This window comes from Setaria viridis, chromosome 1, assembly GCF_005286985.2.
Source record: "Setaria viridis chromosome 1, Setaria_viridis_v4.0, whole genome shotgun sequence".
NCBI lineage: Eukaryota > Viridiplantae > Streptophyta > Magnoliopsida > Poales > Poaceae > Setaria > Setaria viridis.
The window spans coordinates 28399973-28416303 of NC_048263.2; the positions used below are offsets into that span (position 1 = coordinate 28399973).

General features: G+C 48.8%; 2 protein-coding genes across 3 annotated transcripts; one reads left to right on the forward strand and one right to left on the reverse strand.

Moving 5' to 3' along the window:
* The first annotated feature begins 10510 nt into the window (after window positions 1-10510).
* On the forward strand, window positions 10511-12668 carry LOC117849376 (7-deoxyloganetin glucosyltransferase). The gene is made up of 2 exons (XM_034730944.2): window positions 10511-11211; window positions 11293-12668. Exons 1-2 carry the CDS (start codon window positions 10692-10694, stop codon window positions 12270-12272), a joined length of 1500 nt encoding a protein of 499 aa, XP_034586835.1. The 5' UTR covers window positions 10511-10691; the 3' UTR covers window positions 12273-12668.
* Window positions 12669-13118: 450 nt separating this feature from the next.
* Window positions 13119-14219, reverse strand: LOC117849455 (photosynthetic NDH subunit of lumenal location 2, chloroplastic). 2 transcript variants are annotated; one of them, XM_034731051.2, is made up of 3 exons: window positions 13531-14219; window positions 13289-13398; window positions 13119-13146 (listed from the first exon to the last, which is right to left on the reverse strand). In XM_034731051.2, the coding sequence occupies exons 1-2, from the start codon at window positions 14089-14091 to the stop codon at window positions 13300-13302; spliced, it is 660 nt and encodes a 219-aa protein (XP_034586942.1). In that variant the 5' UTR covers window positions 14092-14219; the 3' UTR covers window positions 13119-13146; window positions 13289-13299. The 2 variants fall into 2 exon arrangements, with proteins under 2 accessions (XP_034586942.1, XP_072149758.1); XM_072293657.1 differs by having other exon boundaries at window positions 13121-13398; window positions 13531-14216.
* Between the last annotated feature and the right edge of the window lie 2112 nt (window positions 14220-16331).

Consider the following 16331-nt stretch of genomic DNA (forward strand, 5'->3'; position numbering starts at 1 on the left):
ACCGGAGAGGAGGGAGGCGGCCAGGCACCGCGTTCAGATCAAGCGGAGGGAGGCGACTAGGCGCCGCGTTCAGATCAGGCGGAGGGATCGGAGGCCAAGCGCCGCGTGCCCATGGGTCGGTCAGGGGTCTCTTCGCGGTACGGGCGTACAACCGGGAGTCTCTATATAGGTATACAGTATACCTGGATCTAGGCCCCTCCCTCCCATGGGCTCTAGGCCCGTCGCACCTCCAACACCTCTCCAGAGCCAGCACTAACTGTGGTAATTATAGCATCCTTATAACATTGGTGCTAACTATATACCTGATGATATATATAGCTAATTTACAAGACAACTTGTAAATCAGAACAATCAAGAGATTGAATAGTAATATTCAGAATAATAATCATGCTAGAACATGTAAAATAACTAGAAGACTGTAGGTTTTTTATTGTAATCGGAGGCAACTTCTAAGTTCTAACAGGGCCAAAATGGGGTGCAACCCCGCCTCGCTGTGCTGTGCAGCATGGCCTAGGCCAGTGATTACGATGGCGACCATGACGTCCTGTAGGGCGTCGACCACAGCGTGCGAAGAAATGGCTGCCCCTGCTGCATAAGCAGAGTTCAGGGCACCTTTCAGTGCTTCAACACCGGCCACCAAGAGGAAGTACGAGGAAACTATCCTCCATTGCAAAGAATTGCAAGTTTCTAGGATGCATCTTATCCAAGAAATATGAGACCTTCTAGCCTCCTCCTTTTATGCTCAGTGAAGAACAAACGTGGCCAAAAAAATTGATCTAGTGGCGCTGCCACCGATTTCGCATGCGTGCGCCGCTGTTGGCACTTGCGTGCGGGTGTTGCTGTGATGCCGCCGTGATGGAGCGTCTCAAGGAGACGAGAGGTCGCAGGTGGAGCAGAGGCCTGTTTCGGGCTGCCGCCGCCGCCGCTCGACGTCGACTGTGGGCGCAGCCGTGCTGGTAGCCGCGAGCGCATCCGTGCGTGGCACGGGCGAGGCCGCCGCCGCCGCGTGCTAGGCGCGGTCGCAGCCGCTCTGCAGCATGCGTGCCGAGCGCAACCGCTCCGCAGCGTCAGGAAGGCGCCATCGATTCGCGTGTCCCTGGAGCTCCGTCATCTATCGTCGCAGCCCCGCAGGTCGCGAGGCCAGTGAACGGGGCCGGCGTGAGCATTGAGGCCCGCCGAGCGCTGTCGACGAGAGTATAGGCATTGCCACCGAGGGGAAACTTCATAAAGGTAAGAATATCATAAACGCTGACTGATTGTTTTTATGTTCTTCCTTTTGTTTGGATCTACTCAATGGAGAGCGAATGTTCTTGAACAACGTCCAGAACAGCAACTCCGCTCCTTGATGTCAGTGACAGAACGATGCAGCGGGAGGGCGCTCCAGGCTTTCGATGTCTCTTGTTGTTGGTGGCCTTGTCTCGCTCGTTAGAGAGCAAAAGTAACGTGTTAAGAGTAGAAAGAGAGATTGGAATAATGAATCTGATGATTCTCTTCGTTGATTAAATGAATGGTGTGATTACATATTTATATTATATATTTATACATGGGAAAGGACATGCTCAAAAGGCATTATGTCTGTTGGAAGTTGGCCAAAGGTCCACACCCTTTCATGAAAAATCATCTACAATTATCTATAATATTAATTGATCACTAATAATGTGTTTCACAACAGGTTGTTTGCAAATTTTACCGCATATGATTAATAAAAAAAAACTGAAAAACAAAGCGGGATGATGACAACCAGGACCGTCTCGTGCGCTTGTATTTCTCATATGATGGGCTGGTGCTAGCTTGAAGATGGTCTGCTTAAAAATCATTGAAAAGGACTGTAAGAGTAATGGACAATTGCCCATCGTGCCAATGGCCATGTTCTAAACGTGCTGCCATGCAGGGGCGGAGCCGAGGCTTTCCATCCGGACCAGGTGACCCTGACGAAATTCCGCTGATCTCATAGAAGTGTTGCTGACCCCTTCGTGTAATGGTGATGACCCTGGTGACCAGCATTTCTGCTTTGCCCCTACTGTCATGGCCGGATAGCCCCGCTCGACCCTCCGTGGCTGGGTAGGTGCCGGCCTGTGGCTCAATTTACATCTTTCCACACAAAGGGTGAGAATGTCTTTGCAGGTGCGAATCCTAGGAGATCGAACGGCGCAGGCAAAGGGGGTGTTTGGCGAGGGACTAAATTTTAGCTCCTGTCACATCGGATGTTTGGACACTAATTAAGAGTATTAAACATAGTTTAATTATAAAACTAATTGCACAACCCCTAGGCTAAATCGTGAGACGGATCTATTAAGCCTAATTAGTCCATGATTTGACAATGTGGTGCTACAGTAACCATTCGCTAATGATGGATTAATTAGGCTTAATAGATTCGTCTCGCGATTTAGCCTAGAGGTTCTGCTATTAGTTTTATAATTAGCTCATATCTAGTCCTTCTAATTAGCATCCGAACGTGTAATGTGACAGGGTTAAAATTTAACCCCTGCCATCCAAACACCCCCAAAGATGAAGCAGACATGGCATACTTTGAAAGCGACGGTCATGGAGTATAGCATAACACCATCAGTTTGCAAGTTTTACCGCATGATTCCTACATAAACGGTGTTGATCATCATGAGAGGCTGGAAGATCGTCTACTTTAAATGATGATAGCGTGGAATCTCTCTCCCTCTCTCTAGCTCTCCCTCTCTCTTTCCCTCTCTCTAGCTCTCTCTCTCTCCCTCTCCCTCTCCCTCTCTCTAATATTCCTAAACAAGGCCCATTAATATCATCACCTTTTTTTTTCTTAATCCCGGTTTGCAGCTGCTGGAGCTCGTGAAGATTTCATTTTACAAGCTAAACATCGGATCCCTTCAACCCAGGAAACAAATTAGTATCTTGTGTGGTCCAGAATGTCTTTTACGAAACTATTGGGCATAGCTGGATGTCTTATGGACCATATAATGGTGCAGGAGACACTATACCAAGAAACAAGTCCAATACTTAAGACAAGTGCTTGACTATATGATAGAGTCGGAGTGCCCGATCTTTCGGTGAGTGGAGATAAATTCGACTTGGTGGAAGTAGACCCTCACGATCCGACTACGACGAGCGAACCCGAAGCGCCAATGCAATCGCTGAACCAACTTCCTGTGGTTACCAACCTTGCTGGCGCAAGATCAGCCTGATCACGAAAATCAATTCCTGTCCGCAATCGAAGAACGAACAAGAAAGAGAGGCGAGCAATCTAAATATCACTCGAAGGTGGAGTTCTGAATCAACAAGGACAGCGCGTATTTGCGCGTGTTCAAGAGTAGCTAAAGCTAGATGTAAAATAAAACTCGAGTCGTAAACAAAAAGGACTCGGACTAAATAAAGGGGGCGCAGCCCCTGGAGTCCGAAGGGGTCACGCGCGCCCAACCCTAGGCGCCCCACCTGGGCTGCCCTGTTGGGCCATCTTCTTATTCCGATGGGCCTTCGTTCCTTAACACCATGATGAAGTTTAATTCTCTCGCACGGGCCCGAGTGATTGGCCCTACTGGATGATCAACTGTAGGCGCCTGAGGTGGAGGAGAAAGTGGAGGCGCCTGAGGTGCTGCTGGTGTAGATGTACTCGTGGTGTCCTCATCATCCTCCCCTTCTTGAACTGAAGTCGTCCTCGACGGCAACTCCTCATCTTCGCCCACATACGGTTTCAAATCTGTAACATTAAAACTCGTGGAAACACCAAACTCCGCAGGTAGGTCAAGGATATAAGCATTATCATTAATCTTGGTTAGCACTTTAAAAGGACCAGCAGCACGTGGCATCAATTTAGAACGACGTAAAGTAGGAAAACGATCCTTTCTCAAATGCAACCAAACTAGATCACCCGGTGCGAAAGTAACATGTTTTCTCCCTTTACTACCCGCAACCTGATATTTAGCATTAGCAGCAGCAATGTTTTGTTGAGTTTGCTCATGCAAGCTAATCATTTGATCAACATGTGCAGCGGCATCTATGTGTGGGGCGTCCTCGGCATCAAGTGCAAATAAATCAATAGGCCCCCGAGGAATATAACCATAAACAACTTGAAAAGGACACATCTTTGTAGAAGAATGCGTTGCATGATTATAAGCAAACTCAACATGAGGCAAGCAATCTTCCCAACGTTTCAAATGTGTATCTAAAACAGCCCTAAGCATAGTGGACAAGGTTCGATTAACCACCTCAGTTTGTCCATCAGTTTGAGGGTGACAAGTGGTGCTAAACAGCAATTTAGTTCCCATTTTATTCCACAGTGATCTCCAAAAATGATTGAGAAACTTAGCATCACGATCAGAGACTATTGTATTTGGAATACCATGCAAACGAATAATCTCGCGAAAGAACAATTCAGCAACATTGCTAGCATCATCAGTCTTATGACAAGGTATAAAATGAGCCATTTTGGAGAAACGATCAACAACCACAAAAATACTGTCCCTCCCCTTCTTAGTTCTAGGCAATCCCAAAACAAAGTCCATAGAAATATCAAGCCAAGGAGAAGTAGGAACAGGCAAAGGCATGTACAAACCATGGTTGTTCAATCGTGACTTAGCTTTCTGGCAAGTAGTGCAGCGTGCAACAAGGCGCTCAACATCAGCACGCATCCGGGGCCAAAAGAAGTGGGCAGCCAGCACTTCATGCGTCTTGTAGACGCCAAAGTGCCCCATGAGACCGCCTCCATGCGCTTCCTGTAACAACAAACGACGAACCGAGCTAGCTGGAACACACAGCTTGTTAGCGCGAAACAGGAACCCGTCCTGTATGTGAAATTTGCCCCATGGTTTGCCATGAATACAATGGGCAAAAGCATCTTGAAAATCAGTATCGTCCACATATTGATCCTTCATAGTTTGCAAGCCAAAGATTTTAAAATCTAACTGTGACAGCATGGTATAGCGACGAGACAAAGCATCAGTAATGACATTTTCCTTCCCGCTCTTGTGTTTAATAATGTAAGGGAAAGACTCAATGAATTCTACCCATTTAGCATGACGACGGTTAAGGTTTGTTTGGGTACGAATATGTTTTAAAGCCTCATGATCAGAATGAATTATAAACTCACGATGCCAAAGGTAGTGCTGCCAAGTATGCAAAGTGCGCACTAAAGCATAAAGCTCCTTATCATAAGTAGAATAATTCAAGCTAGCACCACTTAATTTCTCGCTAAAGTAAGCGACCGGTTTTCCTTCTTGTAACAAAACAGCACCTAGCCCAATACCGCTAGCATCGCATTCAAGCTCAAACACTTTAGTAAAATCAGGCAACTGCAAGAGAGGAGCATTGGTTAACTTATCTTTCAAGGTGCTGAACGCAACCTCTTGCGAATCACTCCAAGCAAAGGGAACATCCTTCTTTGTAAGCTCATGTAGAGGCGCTGCAATGGAGCTAAAATCACGAACAAACCGGCGGTAGAAACCTGCAAGGCCAAGAAAGCTTCGAATTTGTGTGACCGTCGTCGGTGTAGGCCACTCCCAAATGGCATCAATCTTGCTGCTATCCACCTCAATGCCCTATGGAGTAACAACATAGCCAAGAAACGAGACACGTTGTGTGCAAAACATGCATTTTTCGAGGTTAGCAAATAAATGGGCCGCACGCAACGCATCAAAAACAGCACGCAAATGTTCTAAATGCTCTTCCGTAGACTTGCTGTAAATGAGGATATCATCAAAATAGACAACTACAAACAATCCTATGAAGGGCCGCAGAACTTCATTCATCAAACGCATAAATGTGCTGGGAGCATTTGTCAAACCAAACGGCATAACCAACCATCCATATAACCCAAATTTTGTTTTAAAAGCCGTTTTCCATTCATCACCTAATTTCATGCGAATCTGATGGTAGCCACTACGCAAATCAATCTTAGTGAAAATAATGGCACCACTAAGCTCATCTAGCATATCATCAAGGCGTGGTATAGGGTATCGGTAGCGAATGGTAATGTTATTAATAGCACGACAGTCTACACACATACGCCATGAGCCATCTTTCTTTGGAACAAGTAACACGGGAACGGAGCAAGGGCTAAGAGACTCACGAATATAACCCTTGTCAAGCAACGCCTGTACCTGGCGCTGGATTTCCTTCGTCTCATCCGGATTTGTACAGTACGGTGCGCGGTTCGGAAGCTGTGCGCCGGGAATGAGGTCGATCTGGTGCTCAATGCCACGAAGTGGTGGGAGTCCTGGTGGCAAATCTTTTGGAAAGACATCAGCGTACTCCTGCAAAATGTTAGCAACCGCAGGGGGAATATCCAAAGAGTGTGCATCATCAAGTGAAACGAGCACACTAGAGCATATAAGGGCATAGCATGGCAAAGGAGCATCGCGTAACTCATCAAAATCAGCACGTGTGGCAAGCAAAACAGGAGCATTCAACTTGATTTCAGAATTAATAGATGTCGATGGTTCAAGTTGTTTAGCAGTTTTAGCAGCTCTAGCAAGATCATCTTTAAGAATTTGTTCAGGTGTCATTGGATGTATAATTATTTTCTGACCCTTAAACATGAAAGAATAGTGATTTGAACGACCATGATGCACGCTATCAGTATCATATTGCCAAGGTCGCCCAAGTAACAGAGATCATGCTTCCATAGGAATAACATCACAATCGACAAAATCAGAATAAGCACCCATGGAGAAAGGCACACGGACTGATCGAGTAATTCTAATTTTCCCACCATCATTAAGCCATTGAATGTGATATGGATGTGGATTCTTACGAGTGGGTAAAGATAACTTTTCAACCAGTGTGGTACTCGCCAAATTGTTGCAGCTGCCGCTGTCGATGATGATGCGAATCGACCGCTCCTGCACAACGCCCTTGGTATGGAAAAGAGTGTGTCGCTGATTCTTCTCGGACGTGGCGACCTGTGTACTAAGAACACGCTGCACAACAAGACTTTCATACCTATCGGCGTCGCCCGGGTTGACATGTACCTCCATAGCTGCATGGTCAGTGGCAAGCATCGCATGTCGAGTATCTTCAGAATCACTAGCGGAAGAGTACTCACCATCGTCACGAAGAAGCAAAGTGCGCTTGTTCGGACAGTCCCGAATCACGTGGCCAAATCCTTTGCAACGATGACACTGAATATCCCGTGTACGGCCTGTGGGAGGGGTAGCGCCTGTGGAAGGGGCAGCGCTTGCAGGTTTGGCCGTTCGCTCACGCGGTGTAGGGGTGGGCGTGGGTGGCGCAGGGAGAGCGGGTGCGGAGTTGGATGTCGAGCTTCTCCCTGCAAAAGAGTTAGAATATGTCTTCGAGCGGCGTCCCTGCACTTCACGTTCAGCTTTGCAAGCATATTCAAATAATGTAGTCATATCTGTGTAGTCCTTATAATCAAGTATATCCTGAATTTCGCGGTTCAAACCACCACGAAAACGTGCCATAGCAGCATCATTTTCCTCCAATAACTCACAACGAATCATGCCTATTTGTAATTCCTGGAAATATTCCTCAACAGATTTGGAACCTTGCTGAAAACGTTGCATTTTATTAAGCAAATCGCGGGCATAATAAGAAGGCACAAATCTGTGGCGCATAGCAGTTTTTAATTGCTCCCAAGTGGTTGGAATGGTATTGGGATGTTTATGTTTATATTCACGCCACCAAATTAAAGCAAAATCAGTAAATTCACTAATAGCAGCTTTAACTTGAGAATTAGCAAGAATATCATGGCATGAAAATTTCTGTTCAACTTCTAATTCCCAATCAAGATATGCAGCAGGATCATATTTGCCATTAAAAGGTGGAATCTTAAATTTAATCTTGGAAAAGGAATCATTACCACCGGGACGGCGTGGCACGCGGCGGGCACGGCCTCGGCGGTCGCCATCGTCCTGGTCCGAGTCACCACCATAACCCTGCTGTAACTCTGCGACTGTTGTGTGCAGTGCATCGAGTCTTGCCACAACTGAGTCGAGTGTGGCCTTAGCGGCCGTCTGTGCAAGGTCGAGCTGATCACACCGCTCGGTCGTCGAGGAGATCGTCGAGTCCAGCCGTTCATGAATCGTCTGAATGTCGGTGACAAGCCCTTCAACTTGTGCCCGTATGCCCTGCAGCTGGTTAGCCCCCGCGTCGACATCATCTGCCATGGTTAGCGCAAATACAAGAACAAAAGCGACGACAAAACAGGGGTGTAACGGCTCACAAGACGCTCACACTAGTGCTGTTATCAAATTCTTATCCGTTCTTACCACGCACACAGGGGCGAACTGCAACCAACCGGTGGAACTCGCGAAAGATTGGAGGAGCGATTGCCTAGAGAAACAAAATATGCTCGTCGTAGAGCTATGTGGAGTTCTGGGAAGGCTGCACTCAAATGAAGGATTAGCACAATCAAACAATAATGCAAAGTTGAAATATAGTGCCAAACACGTAACAAGAGTTGCTGGTAACAAGTGAAATCGAAAGAACAGAGGCAAAGGTGGAGAGGGCGCACCTCTTTTTTTTTTCTGTTTTTTTTTCACAGAGGGTGCCCCAAAACTGATAATATGAACACAGAGGATCTCAAATATCAAATTGCGGCACACACTTTTTCCGAAAGTACAGGGGTATTCTGGTAAAAAAAAGATACTCTCTCTCTCTCTCTCTAGAGTAAGGCGAACCTCAGAAAAATGTACCAAGAAAGAGGGATAGGGATATGAAAAGTTGGCACGGGATGCGTGGGGAAGGGCGTGGTATGCGTGGGGGGGGGGTTACGGAGTTGCCCCGGAGGGTCGTGACCCAGGGGGGTTCACGGCGCGTGCAAGGAGTTTCCACCGAAACAAAACCGGATCACCTTCCTTCTCCCTGTTGGACTCTTTTGTTTTTTTGCGTCTTTCCCTTTTTTTTTTGCACTCTCCTTTTTTTTCTGATTGCTTTCTATCTTTCTTTTTTTTTGGATAGGGGAGGGGCGATCGGAGGGGTGGGATGGCGCGGCGCGGTTGTCGCGAAGGGGGGCGGTGGGCGTGGCGTGGTAGGGTTGGCGAGCAGCGGAACGGCGGCGGCGGCGAAAACTAGGGTTAAAGGAAAAACGAGAAACAAGAGATTAAACACAAGTAACCAGCAACAATTGAACGAGTAGGCACACAAATTCAACAAAGACACTTATTGAAAGAATGTGCGAGGCTAAACGGTTGCTGGGACAAGGATCTAACCTGAAAAAATTTCTTTTGGTTTTTGTGGACTGTAGGAAGGGAAAAACACTCGGTAAAACTCACCGATCAACCTGGAAAGCTGATACCACTTGATAGAGTCGGAGTGCCCGATCTTTCGGTGAGTGGAGATAAATTCTACTTGGTGGAAGTAGACCCTCACGATCCGACTACGACGAGCGAACCCGAAGCGCCAATGCAATCGCTGAACCAACTTCCTGTGGTTACCAACCTTGCTGGCGCAAGATCAGCCTGATCATGAAGATCAATTCCTGTCCGCAATCGAAGAACGAACAAGAAAGAGAGGCGAGCAATCTAAATATCACTCGAAGGTGGAGTTCTGAATCAACAAGGACAGCGCGTATTTGCGCGTGTTCAAGAGTAGCTAAAGCTAGATGTAAAACAAAACTCGAGTCGTAAACAAAAAGGACTCGGACTAAATAAAGGGGGCACAGCCCCTGGAGTCCGAAGGGGTCACGCGCGCCCAACCCTAGGCGCCCCACCTGGGCTGCCCTGTTGGGCCATCTTCTTATTCCGATGGGCCTTCGTTCCTTAACACCATGATGAAGTTTAATTCTCTCGCACGGGCCCGAGTGATTGGCCCTACTGGATGATCAACTGTAGGCGCCTGAGGTGGAGGAGAAAGTGGAGGCGCCTGAGGTGCTGCTGGTGTAGATGTACTCGTGGTGTCCTCATCACTATAAAAATCCATGTCAGCTATGGACAAGTTCAGAAATCAAAACCTAACTTGTACATAACTAGGCTCTTCATGTGCTCCTATACACATAATATAATATATGTTGTGTTGGGCCTACCCGTCATACTCTGCATGTCTTTACCTCTCTCCACTCAGCATTCACCAAGCTCACCTTTCTCACTCCGCCTGCTCCCACGCAAGTGGGATGTGTCAAGCCATACAACCGTCTTTGGGCTTGCAATGTCTTGCCATCGCAATCCGGTGCTATCTAAGTTTGGGTCAAATCTTTGGGCCATTTGCCAACTTTGAATAGGTTCAGGTAGAATTTACGGTTTGTTTACCATGGTTGCGCTCATGGCGGATTTAGGGGCGGGCAGTGGAGCATCCTTTAGCCTCTCCATGATTTTTGAGAAAGAAGAAGAAAAGGAAGGAGAAGAAGAAAGAGGAAGGAGAAGCCTCTCCTAGATTCATGAACTGCATCCGTCACTAATTGCGTTGCATCGTTGGATTTAATTTTAGAGTTTTATTCCACATCATGTGATTGATTCCTTACTTACCATCAGTCACTAAAATTTACACTATAAATTAGATTAATTATCAGGATTTGGACACTTGACAGCAGTAGAGGAGAAAATCGAACCCCCCCCCCCCCCCCCCCCCCCCAAAACAAGAAAAAAAACAGAAACCTATGAGGAGGAACATTTGGAAGGTTCTCAGTCAAAAGGTGCGTGCTGAAGCTACACTACTCTTCAGTCTTCTCCTGGATAGTTTTTCAGTACCAACTACCAAGAAAGCTATCCACAAGCGATTCGATCTCCTCCCATAGCTGTTCCCAGAAGCAATCGCAGATGAGCACCGCTACTCCTCCGGCCACCGGCGAGAAGCCTCAGCCTCACGCGGTGTGCCTGCCGTTCCCGGCGCAGGGCCACATCACGCCGATGCTGAAGCTTGCCAAGGTCCTCCACGGCCGTGGCTTCCACGTCACCTTCGTCAACACCGAGTACAACCACCGCCGCCTCGTCCGCTCCCGTGGCGCCGCCGCCGTCGCGGGCCTCCCGGGGTTCCGCTTCGCCGCCATCCCGGACGGCCTGCCGGCGTCCGACGCCGACGCCACGCAGGACCCGGCGGCCATCAGCCACGCCACCAAGCACCACTGCCCGCCCCACTTCCGGAGCCTGCTCGCCGGGCTCGGCGGCGGCGGCGGCGCCGTGGCTTGCGTCGTGGCGGACAACCTGATGAGCTTCGCCGTGGACGCCGCGGGGGAGCTCGGCGTGCCGTGCGCGCTCTTCTGGACGGCCAGCGCCTGCGGCTACATGGGCTACCGCAACTTCCGCCCCCTCATCGACCGGGGAATCATCCCGCTCAAAGGTACGCTCTGCTGCTCCGGCGCTCCGCAGCCATGTCCGATCGATCGAAGGGAACGAAACGATCTGAATCTTCGCCGTGCAGACGAAGAGCAGCTGACGAACGGGTTCATGGACATGCCGGTGGACTGGGCGCGGGGCATGAGCAAGCACATGCGTCTCAAGGACTTTCCGACCTTCCTCCGCACCACGGACCCCGACGACGTCCTGATGACGTTCCAGCTACACGAGGTTGAGCGGTCGGAGTCCGCGGCGGCCGTCATCGTCAACAGCTTCGACGAGCTGGAGCGGCCGGCGCTCGACGCCATGCGTGCCATCATCCCGGCCGTGTACACCATCGGCCCGCTCGCGTCCGTCGCCGAGCAGGCCGTCGTCCCCACCGGCGGCCCCGTCGACGCGATCAGCTCAAGCCTGTGGCGAGAGGACCCCACCTGCCTCGCGTGGCTGGAGGGCAGGGAGCCCCGGTCGGTGGTGTACGTGAACTTCGGCAGCGTGACGGTGATGAGCGGCGAGGAGCTGGCGGAGTTCGCGTGGGGGCTGGCCGGCAGCGGCCACGACTTCCTGTGGATCGTCAGGCCGGACGTGGTGCGGGGAGCCGGCACCGCCTCGGCGGCGGCGGCGGCGGCGCTGCCGCCGGGGTTCGCGGAGGCGACGCGGGGCAGGGGCCTCCTGGCGAGCTGGTGCGACCAGGAGGCCGTGCTGCGGCATGGCGCGGTGGGGCTGTTCCTGACGCACAGCGGGTGGAACTCGACCATGGAGAGCCTGAGCGCAGGCGTGCCGATGCTGTGCTGGCCCTTCTTCGCGGAGCAGCAGACCAACTGCCGGTACAAGTGCGCCGAGTGGGGCGTGGGGATGGAGGTCGGGGACGACGTGTGGCGGGAGGCCGTGGCGGCGAGGATACGGGAGGCGATGGGCGGGAGCGAGAAGGGGAGGGAGATGAAGCGCCGGGCGGCGGAGTGGAAGGAGGCCGCCGCGCGGGCGGCGGTGGAGTCGCTCGCGAACCTTGACTCGCTGATCGACGGCGTGCTGCTCTCCGGCATGGGTGGTCGACTCGCTACTCGCTAGCGAAATGGCGTGAACGGTGGATGGCGCCGTACGTCATCAACGAACATGCTCTGCTGCGCGGTGGATCAGGGTCACAGGAGCCGCTGGAAGGACGGTGAGGTCGTCTGAAAAACTGAAATGGTTGCGTTTTCCTGCCCACTTCGAGACGTTGTGATGTAAGCGTTTGGAAAATGTAATGTTCCCCTTTCGTCGTCGTGTTGCTTAATCGTGGTCGACAACGCCGTCTGCCGACGACTGCCACCGCTGCGGTGTTGTTTTAGTCATCGGAGAGCACTCTGCCGGCCCGGGGGCCTGTTTAGTTGGGAATTTAGGTGTAACAAAGTTTGCATTTTGCCATAAATGCGCAGCTGTAGCATTTCGTTTGTATTTGTGAATTATTGTCCAAACATTGACTAATTAGGCTTAAAAGATTCATCACGCAAAGTACAACAAAACTGTGCAATTAGGTTTTGATTTCATCTACATTTAGTACTCCATGCATGTACGACAAGTTTGATGTGATGAAAATCTTCTTTTTTATAGTGCCCAAGTTGGGAATTTGGGAGGAACTAAACAAGGCGTAGGTGCGTGGCCATGATCCAGAATATTTGCTGGCCAGCATCTGGGTCATTCAGTACCACAAAGTCGCAACAATTTTTAGGCCTAGGTTGACCTGTTCCTCCGTTTTCCCGTACAGCGCAACGAATTCAGATGCTGAACAACTCCTGTGCAGTCGTGTACGAACAGTGTTCATATTCTCAGCCGAACAGTAGTCACTGGCAGTGATAAAAATTTCGGTCAAAATTTCCCGAAATTTCCATCTTTTCGGTGGTGATCGAAATTACTATCCATCCGAAAATTCGGAACTGTTCATCGAAAAGTCACCTTTTTAATCCTGGATTTCAGCCAAAATTTCGTGAATTTTGGTGAGGATCGAAAAATGGGCGAGAACGAAATTGAGAACCCTGATCACTAGTCACAGGCTCACAGCATATGTTATATATGTTTTTTTCTCTACAAAAGTTTGTGTTCAAAACCTTTATCCATATCAAACGAGGAACTCTGCCACGTCATCCAGCGACTTGAGCGTCTTCTCGTAGAAGAGGTAGGACTCGTAGACCTTGGGAGTCCGCACGAAGCGATCAAACTGCACGGCAAACGGACAACGCCGAATGTGATGCCAAATTGTTTGATGAGAAAATTAAATTAGAAAAAAAAACCCCGCATTTTCAGGTGTCACATGGAACCCAATCAACTGCACAAATTGACAGGTACACACCTCTGTCATGTTGTTGACGAGCTCGTTGGCGACGCGGACGTAGTCGGCGCGCCGCCCCGCGGGAACGCCGGCCATGGCGGTGGTGAGGTCGAGGTCGAGGTACTTGGACTTGAGCCGGACGTAGAAGAGCACGTACTTCCACGACATGGTCTCCAGCATGGGGCGCAGCGTGCGCATCCCCTCCGCCGTCTGCCGGATGCGCGCGGCGGCCTCCTCCGCGGTCAGCTCCGGCTCGAAGAACCGCTCCCGCACGTACGACTTGGTGCCCCACCGCGGCACGGTCCCCGGCGACGTCGGCGCCGGCACGAACGCCGCCTCCGCGGCCATCGCGGGCGGGGGCGCCGCGGGACGGCGCGCGTACAGCGCGGCCGTGGCCGCCAGCGCCGTGGACGCGGCCACCGCCAGCCGCCGCGTCGCGGACTGCGGCGGCGGCGCCTGCTGATGCGGCTGATTGTCCGAGCCACCCGCGGTGGCGTTGGGAGGCAGGGGCCGGCGGCGGCGCGGCGAGGGGGATGACGAGGTGGAGGAGCAGAGGATGAGGTGCTTGGCGAGCGTGGCCATGGCGGAGCTGAGTGGACTGGTGCAAGTCACGGTGTGAGTAGGGGGTGTCGCCTTGGTGGCTAGGACAGTAGGAGATCGTTTTTCTGAGGTTGGAGGGAAGCGCCGGCGCGTTACAGATATTATCCGCTATGGAGCTCTTTGGGCCTTTGAATGTGCGCGCTTTTGCTCTTTTGGTTCAGAAATGGATAAGGAGATTTTGGACACGGTTGTTTTGAAATCCTGAACAAACTTTCAGAATTCCTCAGCAATGAATCGCAAATATTTTCCAAGAGTCTTATCATGTTCAGTTAGGTGCCCCGGAAATATACTCTCAATCTCTATTGCATTTGTCTTTCACTATATATCATCGCACCTAGATGTACTCTCCAAGCCATTCTTGCTGTAAATAAAGATAAACATCCCGTGATCGGATAAGTCAGATATAATTCATTCGCATGTGGATTGGGAAGTTCATGTGTTTGAAAAAAAATCATCTTAGTAATATTACATATCTAGTCACCATTTTCATTAATTTTATATAATTTAACAGTGAGCATGTAATCATGATCAACTCAGTTAATCGTAATCAATTTAACAAATAGTACATATGTAATCGTAGAAAAATAATCATCGCAGCAGTGTTTTGGGCAGTAAAACACAAAACAAAGTTTCAGTGTTTTAGCACAAACCAAACTTGCTGATTTTCCACATATACAATTAGTCCCTGCACACAGACCAAAAGCACACACAAGTATATCGGAGGGAAAAAACAAATAAATGCTGAACAAGTAAGGCAAACCGAATCGGGAACACGATGAGTTGTCTTCCGAAATTCAGGTTAACCACCATAAACCTTACATCTTCGTTGAGAACGCTTTAAGGACGTGACTCTCTTTCAACTCCTTCCTTTGAGTCGTGCCTCTTTTAACCACTTTTGCTGATTCGAAGAGATGATTTTTTCCCCCTTAAGGTAAGACGATAAGATCGCAATCCAAATAAACTTGCTGTTGCTCACCACAAGTTTGAGAGCTAGCTAGCAATGCCTAGCCATCTAATGCTTCACCTCCAAGAGTATCAAATGCTCCACGAGTTGCTTTGATGCCAACCACACATGCTCAAGCTATGAATTACTCTCTAGTGCTCACACACAATTACTTTCTCAATCCAATTCAAAGATTTGCACTTAAATCACACAAATCATGTGATTTTGCTTTATATTTTGCAAAGGGAGTGTCTACCTATTAACTGCTTGATTTTTAGCTCTCACTACTAGAAAACTTGGCATTCGTCCCGAGGCTTAGTACCGGTTGGTTTTTGACCCGGTATTAATGTAAGAATTAGTACCAAGTCTAACGGCTAGTTCCCTAGGAGCCCCCGTGATCCCCTTTAGTACCGGTTGGGGGCTCCAACCGGTACTAAAGGTCACCCATTAGTACCGGGTGGACTTCCACCCGGTACTAATGGGTGACCTTTAATACTACTTGGAGCCCCCAACCGGTACTAACTTCCCTCCTATAAATCAGACGTCTTCTTCCTCCCACCCGAGCCATTTCCTCCAGCTTGGGCTTCATCCATTCATGGCGAAATAGGGGAGATGTTGCCGGATTATTGACCATTTCGTGGGGATTTCATTCATTAAAGTGTTCTAAAGGTTAGAAACTTCATCCTCCCTTGATACATGGTTAGTATACTAAGTTTTATACTTTAGATCTAGAGTAATTTGTGATTTTTAGAATAAGGTACAATGGAGAAATTTTTCATTTATATGCATGTGTTATTTAGAGCTCATATTTGTGATTTTTAGAATAAGCTACAATTGTTTGGATGCTATATTTCGTATTAGTCAAAGAAATTGATATGAGGTTAGAGGAATAATTTTATAGTTTAGTCCTTTACAAATATGTGATAAATAAATTATAGGGAAAAATATAATTTGTTCATATTTTAGTCATTTGCAAATATGAGCGAGATAAATTGTGGTACATAGAGATAATAAGATGAAATAGAGGTATGCAATTAGTCATTTTTAGAATAAGCTACAATGGAGAAACTTTTCCATTTATATGTTATGTTTGAGCTAAATAAATTGTGGAAAAAATATAATTTATTCATAGTTTAGTTATTTGCAAATATGAGCTAAATAAATTGTGGTACATAGAGATGGCTACTGGTGTTGGAGGTAGTGGCGATGGTGGGGGCGATTGTCGTTCCTCTTGCGGCAAGGGGAAAATCATAGTTGGCCCTCATGATAAGCCGAAGAA